The 16781-nt window shown below is 43.1% G+C and overlaps 1 protein-coding gene across 1 annotated transcript in view; it reads right to left on the bottom strand.

Annotated features, from left to right (window-relative positions):
* RAP2A (RAP2A, member of RAS oncogene family) overlaps positions 1-9685 on the bottom strand; it is a 31721-nt gene extending 22036 nt beyond the window's left edge. Inside the window, exon 1 of the mRNA XM_042806095.1 lies at positions 9311-9685. Within this exon, the coding sequence (XP_042662029.1) occupies positions 9311-9624 (314 nt within the window). The 5' untranslated portion in view covers positions 9625-9685. The remainder of the gene's footprint in view (positions 1-9310) is intronic.
* Positions 9686-16781: the final 7096 nt, after the last annotated feature.

Here is a 16781-nt window from a genome sequence, read left to right as displayed (position 1 = left end):
GAGTGTGTGTGTATGAAAGGCATCTTATAAAATGTTCCAGAAGAAATAGTTCAAGGTGATCATCTTCTGCCCTCCAAACTATTTTCAAAATGAAATTGAACTCCTTACGTTAAAAAACACAAACCAACCACAAAATGCCACCATTTGCCCTTCTGCTGTAATAATTCCGCTGAAAACCAGTCAAATTTTGAACCTGAAGATAGGAGATTTCTTTTAGGAAAGCCCTTTACAAGTCCTTTGGGCAGTAGAAAGTAATCAACAGCCTGAAAACATACCTTCTTAAAAACTGTACAACTAGCAGTATACAAATAAGGCCTGCTGTCATGTAGTTCAAAAAATACATATGTCCAGGACTCTGCATCATGGCCAAGTGCAATTAAATACAGAGGTGGTTAAAAACAAATTTTTTTCCCACTCAGTTATAACTTTGGAGGAAAACAGCATAAGACACAAACATTTAATATTCATTGTTTTGTTCTGACAAAAACAAGGAGCTTCTAAAATTTAAAAATAGAATTGAAAACATGGTAAGGGAATTTCAAAAGAAAAGCAATTATTGAGGAAATACTTAATTTATGTATTTCTAGATAGGTCTTAAAAGCGTTCCAATTATTTGCACATTTATAAAACATTTCAAGTTATATTTTGTACAGCAGTAAAAAAAGATTTTATAGCAATGTGGGAAACTGCACCCAGATCTAATCAGATAAAATAGGTTGATCAGCCCTCTTCTTTGCATCATTCTGAGCACTTAAGTTCAGCACCCTTATCGAATTCATTTCCAGTTCAAATTAAATTGTAGTTGAGCTGATACTCACATGGGAATCTCAAGCACTATTAATCTTTTAGTTAAGGTGGCTACCTGCTAACCAGAACAATAACAGGAAGCCACAAAACCATTCCATAAAGTAAAAGTTATATTTTATTTTACCCCAGACCACTAACCTAAGCTATTACATTCTAGTATTTTAAAATGCTTTAAAATGTCTGCCTCATTACTCTGGCTTTTTGCAGAAGGTAATAACAATATTTTAAAAGTCACTAAAGCTCTATCTACATGACACAAGTGATGCTTCAAAACAAGCTAACCAACTCTAAAAACACTTACTCTTTTTTTTGTGTGTGTCCTTCACCTGATCTTTTACCTAGTCTAGGCCAAATCAAGACAAGAATTAAAATATTGTCATCATTGCATTTTTAAAGAGTACAGCACCATCTGAGCTAGCCCCATGACATTAATGTTGAGAAATGATAACTTGATCATATCACACCTTTAATTCTCTTGTTTAGACTAGGATTTAAGACAACACAGCTGCTAAAACACAACCCACTGACAAAGAAAGTGTTCTAGTTGCACTCATCATTGTAAACTGTACCTAGATTATACCATTTGCCTTAGTGCAGCAAAAATTGAATACTAGTCCTGTACTGCAAATCTCTGTGAAAAAAAAAAAAAAAAATTAAAAAAACAGACCAGAAAGAAGCTAATGAATAAGAGAACGTGAAGAAGCAGATAGTTATAGTTCTTGTTACCTTAATCACGTAAATCTTTGTACAAGTCACTACGTGCCAGGATAATTTAGCACTGCAGCCCCAATTGCTTCCCTGTTCTCTCTCGAAATGTTATCATCACATACCACCTACACAATTTACAAGGAGAAAAAAAAGTAAAAAAAAAGTTTGAGCAACATTTACAATATTTCAGAAATTAAATAACCAGTAATCCCAGGTTTGTTCTTCGGTACAAAAAGTAAACATCTGATACTGAATTAAGGGAAAAACTAGAAAATTAATTGATTTAATGATTTTTTTGGGAGAGCCACCCACTTAGACATTTCAAAATTTCATCTAAAAGCTTTCAACCGCCAAAGAATGTCTGTTTTTGAAATCTCAGTCCAAGAAGTATGCCTGTTAACATAAGAGTTTTAACTAAACATACTGTTACCCAGAATGTTTTATGTATGACCAAACAACAAAATTTGTTTCTATCCACATAGTATCCAACTGAAGATTAGAAAATCATGGTTATTTTGAAAGAAAAGATGAAAGTTACTGCCAACTGTGTTGGCTATAAAAAACACTATTTAAAGAATTATTGTCCTCTAGGCTAAACAGAAATTCTAATGAGCAATGATTTTTTTTTTGATAGAATTTTCCAAATATTCATTGCAAAAATCTGTGTCAAAACAGCTTAATGAAAAGCAAGATAGAAAACATTCAACCCCAAGCATTAATGCTATATTATTGTACTAAGCTATGAAAGCCATTAAAGTCGCTGTTATATTTGGTCCTTAACACATTAAACAGCATTTTTTTTACAAGAGACACAATCAAGCAACGCTGCAAAACTGAAAACAAATTTAATGTCTTGCCACATACTGTTCTACTATTTGACAATTGTAGCTATCCATATTTATTCACACACCTCTACAACAACATGAGCTACAGTAGCAATTAAGACCTGAAAAGAGATGATGTTAAGTGATACAGGCACCCCAAAAAAAGATATACACTATACTCTAAACTAGCACCGTCTAAATTAAACACGCAAACAAAAGGAGCTTGCCTACATGGCTTTTTCAATAAAAGTCCAAAGAACACCTAAAAAGCAGGAGGGGGTAGAAAGATTTATTTTCTGTGCCCACATATGGAAACTATCATGCCATTTTACCTGACAAAGAAAAATAAATAAATCTTGGAAAGGAATACCTATACAATCAGCTAGGGAAGCAGGGGGAAGGGGGAAGGCAGGGGGGTGAAACAGCCAAAAACACACATCCCCCCCACACCCACCCCACCCCCCCCGTAAACATCAGGAGGCTCTGGTTATAAGCACTGTCTCAAATTTTCATGGTTTCCACAGATAGTAACTTGAAGTAGCATGAATATTTTAGATTAGCAAGAAAGTGAGAGTGGCAAGGGGTAGGGGAAAAAAATAGTCAAGAGAACTCTGAAAGTATGGAATTTAATTCAAAAGCTTCTACAGGGGAACATTAAAGGTAATATGTTCAGAAGATGCATGAGCACCTTGAAATATCCAAGACTAAAGCCAAGCAACTTTAAAATAATCTTCTGTAGCTTAAAATTGCACACTGTCAGAGACTTTAAGAGAATTGTCTATGTATGAATTCCCCAGTTAAATCAAGAAACCTGTAATTTTGTCTGACAGAATTAGTTCATTAATTTCAAATTAAAACAACGGTAGATTCACACATAAAAAAAATCTAATCTCTGTAGAGCCAGAAAGAAGTGTTGTAAAGTTATTTTAAAAACACAAGAACACAAAGAGAAACTAAAAATCTGAGTTTAAAACTAAATTTTACAGTAATGTCCTGTATCCTGCAAACTTGTACTCTTTTACAGACACTTTCTATGGGACAATCTACCTACCAATTCTCCAAAAGGACACAAGAGATGGCCACACCACTGAAGGTTCTGATGTTATATACAGGGTCAATTTGATATGACTGACTACTTGTGTTTATCACTTCTTTTTATTTCTACAGATGCTCAACATATTTGCATTTTCTTCCTGTAAATCAGTAAGGTTCTCACCTGAAAAACAGCTATCCATAGGTGCCCCTTAAATAGAAGGGGGGGAAAAAAGAAATAATTAGAAGGACCAGTAGGTCAGTATAGCTGCTCTATTGTACTTAACTATTTTAACACAATGGTCAATGTCTGCACTATGTCAGAATTCCATCCAGATTCCTACATTTTCTCAGAAATACATACAAGTGTTTGATGTGATTTAAAAATCAATTAATCTTGCAATAAAGTGCTAAATTTCATCTGGTAGGTGTACAAGAGTGGCTGGCAGCTTGGCCAGCTACCCTATAGAGAATGGGGGCCATGTTTATTACCTGCCCTGCCTTTTTCATGTAAAGATGAGTACTCTAATCAATCCACTACATTGAGATTACTGCAAGAAAAAGAACTCTTGCTAAAAAAGACTTCAAGATTTCAGTCTATTCTTATTTCTACCATCTCTACACAGCTAGCATCTATGAAAGTCCCTAGACATTTGTCAAGCTTTTGCATATAGCACTTCAGAAGGAACAGGATTTTCCAAGTTTCACTTCTACCAAATGCTTCAGTATTTCTTCCTGAAAGGCTGGAGCCATATTTGTGGTTGAATGTGTTATAGCAGTGTTTATGAAGAATTCTCTAAATAGTTCTCAGAAAGTTATTTTCTTAAAATAAAGATGAGAAATGCATAGAATTTCAGAAAACTGGTAAATTCAATCTTGCTTAAAGAGAACTATGGTCCTTGAATAAAAAACATACTTAGTTTTCATAGTCCTTGGAAAGCAACGTTTATAAACTAGACATTTGAGCAATTTGTAATTTCAAGTGTAGTTTTTCAGACTTAATCACCATTAAGTCACTAAATACATCAATTATCATTGAATCAAGATGCTGATTTCACAATTAATAAATTTCAATAATTACATCTCTTGTATGTTTTAAATTACCAGACAGAATCCCTAGACTGGGAGGCAGACTTTCATCCTGATGATAAACATCATCACAAAGAACATTCTCAACTCGCAGGCGCATTTCTGTGATATTTCATAGCAATATACCTTTTTCATTTTCAGTCAATTAATAAATTTTCCAGTCTTTGCTTTCTAGAGAAAAAGCAATAGATTAATGAAAAGTTTTTTTCACTACTTGAAATAGGCATTTTTCAAAAATACTATTTTACGTAGAATCTATTAAAGTGTCCAAAACATGAACACAATAATCCTGTCTTTAAAGCACTGGTCAGACATCTAGACAAACTATTGCAAGTGAAGACTCTGAATTAACTGTGAGTTCTTTATTTCTGTGCTTTAGTTTTCTGCTTGAAAAGAAATAATAATACTTCTCTATTTCATGGATTTCTACTAAAAATATATATATTAAAGCTTGTAGGACAGATTGAGAAATTGCATTATTGGAGGCTACACGAGCACCTAGAATACATACCCAACAAGGTTTAAACATACCTTCATGGGATAAAAACATTGTCAAAGTCATACCCAAAATTAAAATTCAGTATATGGTAAATCTCAGCAGATTCTCTTCAGAGAGCTTTCTAATCACACACAAGACAAACACAAAAGTCTTAGAAGTTACCTAACTCCTTTTTCCACAAAAAAAAATTTACATTGCTTAATCTGCATATCCACTACTTATTTCTAAACCTTGATATCTAACTGGGGTGTATCGCTTCCAATCTGTTTCTTTTGACAGCTCCTGCTATTCCTTCACTGCTGATCTTCACTGGCATGGGCCCACTCATCCAATTTAGCCTTGCTCTCACAAATAAAAGATTTATCTGGAAAACAGCTGATTCTGAAACCACAGCAAGTTCTGTCCACAGCATAAACAACAGGGAGTTCTTTGCTGCCAAGCTTGCAAATCCACTCTGGAGGGAAAGAAGGTCCCAGGTTTGCAGCACCTACAAGTGCACAGGTAACATCTTGGGTAATATCTCACCAGGAGGCAGTAAGGCAGTAGCTGATTCCCTTTATCCTTCTTGTATACAGATAGTAAGAAGTACTCTTCAAAGCTACTACATTAAAAAAAAAAATATTATGTACACTCCATCTTTCCAACAGTATAAACCTCCAGCATTTGCAAGAATCAGAAGAAACAAAGCTTAATGGACATTTGGCACAAGTAGGGTCCAGAAACTGGTACTAGGTACGTGAAACAGTAAAATCACAGGGTCGGAAAAATGAGTTTCAGATAAGCAGTCAATGGTAAAGCAAAGAGCAGCTCCCCAAATTGTCTACTTGGTTATCATCATCAATGATAATAGCTTCAAACAAGCATGGAAACACTCCTAAGGAAGTTCCTAAACCCAGAGACCAACCCTATACCTTTGGCCTTATTCTGCAAAACCCACCACCCTACACCAGGCACAACCCCTCTGTCCTCCTATCTTCCAATTACACTCCTCATCCAGCAGAACAAGATATCCACTGTTTCACCCACCTAGGACACATCCCCTTTCCTCAGTTTCCCACACTGATACGAAAACACCCGTTCCAGATAAGAGGGACCAGCTGTGGGCACTGTGAGAAGAGCCGATTGCAGAAGTGACTGCTTTCTATGACACAAGCTAAAGCCAAGCCACTCCTCAAGTAGAAACTGTTGTAAGACGCAGCATCTGGAGGAGGAAGAATGGCAGCTGTGATTTTGTACCACCAAGATCCTTCATCCAGTGCTGGTAGCAAGCTGTGCAGCGGGAAACTCTGGCCCAGAGTAGAGAGGACACTTCTGAAACTTCTTCCTTCTACTCATCCTGTATTATTTACTTTGAAAATAAACATATGGTTTACATTTAAATCATTTCCCAGGACAGAACTTTAATTACCTGCTTAAAAGCTATGGAAGCATCCTCCACTCTTGATAAAGCTGTGCACCATGACTGAAAGGGATGCAAGGCTCCCACACTACACAAGGAAGCTTGACTTCATAGTTTTGCCATTATGAGACTTCTCTGCAAACTGGGAAACCTGATTTTCAGTCCTGTTTCTAAGTCTATTTATGCATTTTTAAATATTAAATAGTCATTTAATGAGAACTGAAACTACATTGTCAAGAGTGATCTCAACCTCTTCTAACCACTAAGCTTCAGTTAAGTAAAGGTCCACTTGTTTCCCCTCTTTCATTCATGAACATGTCATTCATTCCTATAAAGTAACTCAACTTCTTCAGGTGTAGTGAAGGACTCCCTTAGCTTCGCTTGGCCTGGTTCGACCAGGGAAGTAGGACACTCAAGCATGCATATCTCAACCTGAAGAGGGAACTTCACCTGGCTTTTCTACTTCTTGGGAGAGTAATTAAAATTACTCTCTAATTACATAATAACACAGTAGGAATTCTTTCATCAAAAAAAAAAATATATATATATAGCAAGGACAACATGTAAAATGCAGAAAAACTGACAAGTTAGAAACCTGGCCAATTGGTTTTCAGGTACAAAGAAAGTTCAGAGATTTTTTATACCATGGTTTTGTATCAATATAAGCGTATAGTTATTGTTTCCAGGTACATCTCATCCAAAATCCCTAAGTAAACAGGACTATGATTATTTGTCTCTCAAAATGGATTAAAAGCATTTGTGCAACTGTAAATTATAATTTAGAAGTCCTTGTACAGATACATATTATATCTGCAAATATGCATTCTTACAGTTTAACTGGTAAAAAGGATGCAAGCTTAAGCCAACAGCACATTTAGGTTTTGAACTGCCTATGAACTTGAGTTCCAAAATAGAACAACAACAACACAACCCTCAAACTAAGATGAGGTACATTGACAAGGAAAGATCTGGTACACTGGCTGGAACTACATCGTTTTAATATCGCAAGTCAACAGCATATCCCTTTCAACTACAACCCTATTAAAATCCTCAGGACTTGCTAAAATTTTCAGGATTTCAGCTGCTTTCAGATTACTTTGCGTAAGTAAAATTTAGGATTGAAACACTGCTCATGTGTCTTTTACAAAGTACCTAACCAGAAGCCAAAAGTTGAAGTCTTGCAGTAAGAGATGACAGAAGAAAAATAAGAGCAGCATTTAGACCCACTCTCAGCAGTGCTGAGTCAATGTAACTATGGAAGTACAAGTTGCTTTCTGTTCTGCCTCACCTATTTACAGCTTGTCAGCTGGGGTCTGCATGCAGATGCTCCACTGCAAGGTACAATGCAAGCTGCAAAAGGCACAGCTAGGCATTCAGAGACTAAATGAATTTATATCACTGATTAAATATGCAGGGAAACCAAATGCATTTATTAATTAATAAAGCCTACCCTAACTACTTAAAGAAAAAAATGTTCTTCTGTAAGGTACGTGTGAATGGTAAGGGTCGTGAGGATATGGAAATTACATTTTCCATAAGAAATTCAAAATAACTTCATTACATTGGTCTTTAGAAATCTCCAGTGAAAAAGTTAGGACACACATTAAGAAATACCTACTATGAGAAAGTTCCAAGTCTAAAAATATCAGCGCTTTGCCTCCTCCCTCCTCTTTCCCCTAATCACCCTCCTCCCCAATTTCAAAACACATCCTCCCCAGGCCTTGGTCTGGAATGGTAGTTTCTGTGAAGAGACCATACCTGCCCACACCATTAGCCATTATCACCTTTTATCCCCCACTCTATGTTAAGATGCAAATCCAACAGCTGTGGTCCAACTAAGTTATTTACAAGGGTTTCCCTCTCAGGTGTCCAAGCCAAAGCTACAACCAGTTCTGCGACATAATTACAACCTCTCTCCACCGGCAACAGCAGATCTCTGCCTGCGATGATGATCTGGCCAGCGGCATTTTCTCATCCACGCTCTGGTTCAAACGGTTGCTATGATTTCAAATGGTGCATCTACCCCTATTTTAGCATGACTGGCTGCATTTCAGCTGCTGACATCTAACTGATTGACGCATATCTAAACACCGTAGTGGTTATAAAAACAAACTGGCGGTGCGCACCGGTGTTTCACCACTGTGGATTCACTCGCAATAGAGCGGCTGGCAACGTGACCGTGGGAAATTTAAGAGAAACGTACATCAGGCCTAACGCTCACAGCCATCACCTCCTCCCCAAGAAAGAGGCTTCCGTTCTGTGCACTTTTAGGAGTGGGAAGTTCACGGAAATACCTATGCAGGTACGGGAGAAGGCAGACCTCCGGCTGCCTTGGAAGACGTGTGCCGCGCGAAAACACCCGGGCGCTTCCCTCGCCCATCAGCCACAGCACGCCCACGGAGAAAGTACACCCGGGGACTGACCCGACTGACCCCAAACGCTGTAATTCGGGGAGCCGCTTTTCCGCCCGCCGGGTACGGCCGCGGCACAGGGTACCGCCTGCCCACGGCCAGCCTGTCTGCCATATTTCACGCAGCAGCACCCCAAATTTACCGCGTCGTAAACGCAAAGCTATGGGGGGGGGGGGGGGGGGGGGGGGGGAAGCAGCGGAAACCGCCGGACCCCCCCCGCCCCCGCGTAGCCCGGGGCTGCGGGCGAGGCAGCGGCGGGGGGGGGGTGGGGGGGGGTGTCCTGCCGCCGGGGTAGGAGGCGAGGGAGGGAGGGAGGGAGGGAAGCCGCGGGGCAGGCACCTGAGCGGGCAGGGCGTGGGCAGCTCCCGGGCCGGAGATCCGGGCACTGCGGGGCGGCCCGGCGCCGGGGGGGGGGGGGGGGGGGGGGGGACGGGGAAGGGGGAGAGACACACGGGGCCGAGCGGCCCGCAGGCCCCGGCGGGCCGGGCCGCAGGTGGGCGTCGGGCGCGGCCGTCGGAGGAGCGGCCGCCGGGCAAGTCACCTCTTGACGCGGATGATCTGGTCGCGCATGGGTCGGATGTCCTGGAAGCTCTGCTGGTTGACCAGGCTGTAGACGAGGATGAAGCCCTGCCCGTTCTTGATGTAGAGGTCCCGCATGGAGGCGAACTGCTCGGTGCCCGCCGTGTCCAGGATCTCCAGGACGGAGGGGGAGGCGTCCACCTCGATCTCCTTGCGGTAGAAGTCCTCGATGGTGGGGTCGTACTTCTCGATGAAGGTGCCGGTCACGAACTGCACCGTGAGCGCCGACTTCCCCACCCCGCCCGAGCCCAGCACCACCACCTTGTACTCGCGCATCCTCCCGCCGCCAGCGCCAGCGCGGACCGCCCGCACCTGCCGACGGCCCCTCCTCACCCCCCCGCCATGGGCCGCCCCGCCCCGCCCCGCCCCGCCCTGCCCGCCCCCGCTCCGCTCCCGGCCGCGGCGGCTGCTGGGCGGCGCTGCCGGCGGCGGGGGCCGCGCTCACGGGCTGCGGCGCGGCTGAGGTGGGGCGGCCGGCCCCGCCCCCTCCTTCCCCCTGTCGCCACGGCAACAGCCAACCGGCCGCCGCGGGGGGGGGGGGGGGGCGCTGAGAAGGAAGAAAGAGCGGGGAGGAGGGCGGGCGGTGCCTCGTCACGTGGCACTCCCCCCCCCCCCCCTTCTCCCCTCCCGCCGTTGCCGGGGGGCGCCGGCCAACCGGCGGGCGTGGCCGCCGCACGTGACGCCGACGGCAGCGCCGGACCCGCCCCGCCCCGCCCGGCGCTGTCGCCGTGGAGACCTGCGGCCCCGCCCCCCCTACTCCCCAACCTCCAACCAACCCGCTCTTCGGGCCCGCCCCGCCACACGCGCTGCCTCGCAGGGCCAACCGGCGGCCGCGCCGGCGGTGACGCGCCGCAGCGGGGCGAGCCAATGGGAGCTCACGGAGCGGGCGCTCGCCACCTCCCACCACCCTCCAGTCCCCTTCTTCCGCGCGTCCGGAAGTGGCTGTCAGGGCCCCGGGGGCGGCCCTGGGGCCTGAGGGGGGGCGTGGGGGCGCATTTTGGCGGGGGGGGGGGGGGGGGGGGAGGCAGCGGCCCCCGGGCTTGCTAGCGGCCCCCGGGATTGCCCCCCCGCCCTGTCCCGGTAGGCAGAGCGGGTGAACGGCCTTTCGGAGCCGCCCGAGGGGAAATCCCGTGCAGGCGCCGCTGTTCCTCCGGCCGGGGGGTGCCGGCGGAGGAGGGGGCTTTGGCGCGGCGAGTTCTTTGCTGGCTGAAACCTGGCGGGTCTGCGGAGGGTGAAGGGGTCTGCCCGAGGGGGCCCCAGGCCGCCCGCGGCCACCCCATTCCTATACAGAGAAGTAAATCGGATTCGTGAACTCTGAACGCGCCGGTGCTGCGAGCGTCGTGCGGGCGTGTGCGCGCATTGGAAGCCGTTAGCTGTTAGTTACTAATGAGCGTGTCTGCCTCCTCATCCCCTTCTCGTAGAGGCAGAGGGCGGGGAAAGGTGGTAGTACAGTTTGAAAAGACTCCTCCATGGAAACGGTGCCAAAAATTAAGACGGCTGATAAAACGGCGTTGACAGTTTCTCATGGGAACCAGCATCGCTCGGGAAAGCTGCTCACACTTGCATGCTTATTTTTCAACTCTAAGACTCCTTGATTTTTTTTTTTTATTTTTTTTTTTTCCTCCTCAAGCATCACTGGTTGGAATGATTCGATAGAGGGGAAAAAAGTCTTTATTTTCATTAGAGGCTTAAAGTTCAGCCAGAGCCATTAGTCCAGATACTTTCAGAAAGCTGTCAGCAAAGGAGCTTGCTCTTGGGGTCGCATTTCCTATTGTGCTGTTCTTCCCTTCCCACTGTCATGTCTTCATCTTAAATAAGGCCTAAGATGTCAGGCTGTTTTCCACGCGAGTCCAGTTCTGCTTCCTTGTTGACTTGTTTTCATGTCTAACTGGCAATTTTGAGTGGCAGATGTATTTCTGGCTTTTTGGAGCACATTTGTCCTCTCCCTGAGTCTTCTGGTTAAATGCTTGCCACGTGCAGTGTTTCAAGCTTTCTTGTGTTTTGCTTGCATCTTCTGTTTGGCTTTTCCTCTGTGTGTTTTTGTTTTGGGGTTTGTTTTTTATTTTCCTTTGTGAACTGCAAAGCTGCAAAGCAAATTTATCTTAGTAGAATGCCTGTAGTTTTGGTCTGTCCAGGAGAAAAAAAGATTATTCACTGGCTTCTAGCAGTACCCATGTAGTCAAAAAGCCACCAAAGCAAAACCAAAACCCCAGCCATCTGTGTGATGTAAATACATTAAATACCAGAGAGATACATGGAATTTTTTTACAGGACTGTCAGAATCCATTTGTAAATGTTACAGAGCCTGATCAATCTAGTCACAACTGAGAAATAATTTCAATGACTACTCTCATTTCTGTTGGTGACTTGAGGCCTTCAGATAATACAAATGAGCCTACGAGAGCATGTAATAGCACAAAATGCAAGATACTGCATGTATGGATTAATAAGTATTTGTAGTATATATCCAGGAACCCTTCAGCAGAGTAATGGGAAAATGCCTGGGTTTCTTGGTCAATGGTGAAAGGAATCTGCCAATTTAATACGGCTGCAAAAAAACCAAATGTGAGTGTGGTGTGCACACAGGCAAGCTTCTGGGTGACTAGTGAGACGTTACTGTGTCCAGTTCCGATAAACCATGTCCAGGAAAGAGGAAGTTGTACAGAAATGCACCGGGGAGGGTTACAGGAAAAGAACAAAGCTTATCTACAAGAGTGCACTAGGAATACTTGTCTGATTAACTCGGGAGAGGCAAATGCGAAGGAGGGTTATGAGTAACCACTAAGGAAGGGTAGAGTCAAGCTCAAGCAAAAAGGCATTTAAGCTAATGAACAATATTGATAGAAGAGCATGGATCTGAACTGATTATAACCTAGATAGCTCTTAGTTTTCTCTCTCAGAGGACTGAAGGTTTCACCTTCTGTTTAGGACAATAAAAGATGAACATGTCTAAGAGGCTTTAAAATGTATTGCACTTTGGGACAGGAAGATCATGTACAATCGTACCAAATAGATTCAAGTGATCTGTTTTGAAGGGAGGAGATTTGGGCCTCCCTTCTTACTCATCCAAGACTGGAACAGTCTCCTGATGTTCAGTACTTCTCAGAAGGAAGCTGTTGACTGCTGCTCCGTGATGAGGGTGACGATTAGAGTGAGAGGGCAACGGTTCAGGAGGAGATAACAGGAATGCTCCCACTGGAAAGGTTTGCACCAGATGTTCAGTCTCACAGATTACTGACTTTGATGGGCAGCAAAGCCCTTTTTTACTTAATAATGATAGTGGGGTGACATGTGTAGGGACTAAAGAAACATGTGCAAAACTGAACTATAGAGGGACAGTATATATTGCATGAAGGATGGAACAGAAGCAGGATGGTCAACTGCAGGGAGGTGCTGGATGCCTTGAACGAATGATTGTTCCCAAGGATCTCAGCTTTTTCACTTGTGAGGCTGAGCACCTTATCACTGCCCTGTTTTTGTAGCCTTCACCCGTGGTTGATTTGGATTTATCTGTGGAGAACGACAACGTTGAAAATTCAGCTAATAAGCGCTGGAGGCTCAGGCCCAAAACCAAATACGGTATCAGCTATGTGGAGTTATTTATAGTGAGGTGGAGAACATGGGGCCGTGTAGGTGCTGCCAGCCTTTCTTTTATACGCATTGCTTATGCTTTTGCTATTCTTTATGAAAGAGTAGGGGGGAAGAAAAAAAAAAGTAAATTTCAGGGGAAGAGAAACTTCCTGCCACAAAAGATTGAACTGGGCAAGGCTTGGCAGGCAAATATCTCAGCCAGGCAAATATCTCAGCCCACAGCATGCTTTCCCAGCGTGACTTCCTTTGCAGTTTCTCACAGGAGACTTGGGAGTCGTTTCGTTCCTCTGTGCTGTACAGCTGGGGTTTTGCTGGCTTCTTAGGATTTAGAAACTTCAGTTTTATTACTCACTTCTCAAGTCTTTTTATGTCTTATATCGAACTATCATATTTCAAACTTCAGCAGCCTGCGGCTAACCACACTGGTTTATGATAGGCTGGAGTTTCTCAATAAATATTGAATTTTTATCTTATGCAGAAACCAACATACTGTTTCATAAGTTTTTGCTAGCTATTGTAGCCTCTGACTACTTGTTAGGTTATGTGTATGAAAGAGGAACAAGGCCTCTAACATCTATTTTCATTCCAAAGCCAGGGTTTGCTAATTCTTCAGTGGTAGCAGCATCGGTGGCAAAGATGTAAACGGAGCAATATGAAAAATGGGGAAATCCTTAGCTCCCTCCCACTGAGAGCCAACGATGGTCTTCTGATGCCAAAGTGCAAGAGAACGTGTGAAATAAAGCCTGTCAACTCTATAAACTGTTCTAGTATATATTTGTTTTCCGTGGTCTTTTAAGTGCATGTTAGTAGAGCAACAGTGATTTCCTGTCCTTGCTTACTGTCGTATTTTTACATTCAGGTTGTCAATGCAATTCTGTCATCACGTGGATTGTTCCTGACCATGTGTCATTACAGTATTTTAGGAAGCGTACCCAGTGTTAAGGATTATGTTTAGTCTTTTTAATATTTATTGCTGAATTAATTACCTTATTAGAACTGTTCATAAAGTTGTTATCAAATTCAGGATGCAATTAACTGGAGTGGAAGGTGGCTCAGTTTTCATACCCTATCCTTATCATTTTTGGGTGATCACACTGTTAAATTTCCTTTCATCCCAGCAGTATTATTGTCCCTTTTTTTTAAGTGACTGCAAAATTGTAGGTGTTTGACATCTTTATTCATGAGAACAGCAGCTTTCTAGAGGAGAGCAGGAACCACCTGAGCGCACTTGTAAAGGAAAAAGGAAGTTGGACCTCCTCCGTTCTCTTTGGCAGGGGTCGAGTGGCAGCTCTGATCGCCCAGGAGCCCAACCAGTGAGAGCAAGTGCTGTCTCCAGTCTGGTGGAGGGTGTGAGTGGGATTTATTTACTGCCCTGGAAGAGTGTGTTACAGAAGCTAGGTTTCATCAACCTCACTGCTTGCAGGCCAATATGGGTTTGCTGGGTTCTTTTGTTCTTGAGGCAATCTAAGCACTTGTTTTTAAAGGTATAGTAGGTGTGCTTTTGTCTTGTAGTGCTGAAGCCTGGTGTAAGCTCTGAGCGAGATGACTTTCCTGCCTTACGGAAGTCAGGGGTGCTCACTGCAAAGGTGAGATAGCAGCTCTCCATAGACCTCTTGCAAGATGAGAGTCAAAATTTGCAGTGGTGAATTGCAGTCATCAGCGTCTGCGTCGGTTGGGGTTAACAGCTCTCTAAGCACAGGTTGTTGCCCATGTAACGTCCTGGGTTTAGCACCCTAAGCTGGTGAATTGGGGTGCATGGGGGCTGAAGCTCAGCAGATCCACCAAGTGTAGTGAGTCTGATGGTGACCAGCATTGTCGTGCTTTAGTTCTGCTACCTGGTTCTGTGAGGAGAATTCACAAAGCTGAGGTAAGCACTAGGTAATTTGCGGCAAAATTGAGACTTTAGCGCTTGGATTCCCAGCAGTCAAGCATGCTGAGCAGGGAGATCTTAAACCAGCTGATTGAAATGTTGCATGGGCAGCTCATTTCTCCTCAGCTTAAGTTGCTTATAGCCTTCATTTAAGCATATTTAGACGCAGGGAGCCAAAATGTGAAACGGTCTCTTGCACTTTCTGTGACTCCATAGGGGTGTAAACAGACCCTGCCACCCTGCCTGCGTGCTGTGTTAGTTCCCCAACTCTGCCCAGGCCCCCACCGCCTCTCTCCGTCTTACACCTGTGCTGGGCCATTCCAGCTCACTGAATTTGTAGAAAGCAAATCCAGACTAGAAATGCAAATTGTTCTGTAATTGCTAGCTGCCAAGGTCTCAACCATGAAAGTGAAGCAGAGTTATCGCCGTCTTCAGCTTGAAACAGTTTAAATGCCCACCTATTGCTTTCCAAGAGACTGTTTGGTGTTGTGACAAAAACCAAACTGAGTTACATTCCAGTAGAACGAGATGCAATTAATGCGTTATATCTTGCAACTAGAGGGGACAAGGAGTGTGAACACGATTACTGCGGCTCCACCAATAGATACCCATTAAATTGCTGTACCTGCCACTTTCAATTGTGCACTCCAGTCCCCAGGGCTTGGTTTTTTTTTTTTTGTTTTTTACAGTTTGAAAGAGATGGAGACAGTAGGAGTAGGCATACCGGAGTTTTCTCTCAGTCATAATTTAATTTGCTAAAACCAGAAAGGAGCGTTAAGGCTTCAGTCCCAGGGTTTTTTTTTTCAGAGGACGGCCAGTTCGGTAGTTCTGCAAATCGGGGCAGCTTTGTTGTTATCTTATTAATGTTCTTTCTGGACATTGCAGATTAACCGTTCAAAGGAAGGGGATCGCTTGTTGAGGGGTAGAGCTGGTGTTTTTTAAACTAGTTTGTGCAGTCAGATAGCTATCCCTGTCACGTAATAAGGTCGCTGTGTTTAATTGAACATGGTGGTTAAATTTAAAAAGAATAATTGCTCCTGGCCCCTCTTTTTATTAAGAGTGAAAATTTGATCAGACCATTCCCCAAAGCCCCAAGAAATCTAAGTGAAAATATTACGATTTAGCTTGTGACCTGATTTTTATTGTTTTTAGTGGAGTTTTGGTGGGCTTCTGCTGATGTATTACAGCATTTCACAACAAAGTTTTCTTTGCTTCCCATAAAAGCAAACAGGAAGCCTTGGTGGTGTTATTAATTTTAATGAAAAGCTTCCACTGCATATCTAAGTTTAGCAAGAAATACTCATCTGCCAATAAAGTTAAATAGCTGTCGTTCAGATGTAGGTTCAGAACAGGAGAAGTCAGTTTCAGAATATAAAAAAGCACAGTAAAATAAACTAAAACCAGCTAATTTATTATTCCATTTGACTGTTTCTTACTCCTTATGATGTTCAAAAATAAATCAACTCAATTGCAAGACTTAAGAGAAAGTGAAGATAATGATAGTCTGTTCGCATTAAGGTAAAAAGTCTTGCAGTATCTGTCACAAGTCACATAGCCATTTTTTTTCCGAGTCAGACTTGAAATAAGTTTAACTCCTCCTTTTTAATAACCACAGTATAAGCATCAGGGACTTGTATTTCACAGGCGTTAGATTTCGTAGGCGTCAATAAAAATTTAATATTAGAGTTACAGTAATATTTTCTTTTTACATGGTTATTTTGAGCAAAATATTCAGAACTGAATTAAATTGTAAGATGCCTTAATTGCTGTGTGTTACACTGTAAATTAAAATAAGATTTCCAATGCACTTTTCATGTATTTATTTCTTATATATGCATTTTCCTAAAAGAGGCAGCATTTATTCTTCATCTCATGTAATCAAATCGTAACAGATCAGCTCAATTCAATACATCATGTCCTAAAACTGAGTAGGTCATTTTGGTGCATGGCCAAATAGATGCATTTGCTCTGA

Source organism: Tyto alba, unplaced genomic scaffold (genome assembly GCF_018691265.1).
Source record: "Tyto alba isolate M040663 unplaced genomic scaffold, T.alba_DEE_v4.0 Super-Scaffold_45, whole genome shotgun sequence".
NCBI lineage: Eukaryota > Metazoa > Chordata > Aves > Strigiformes > Tytonidae > Tyto > Tyto alba.
Note: the sequence above shows the minus strand (reverse complement) of the source record. Positions and strands in the feature narration are given on the sequence as shown.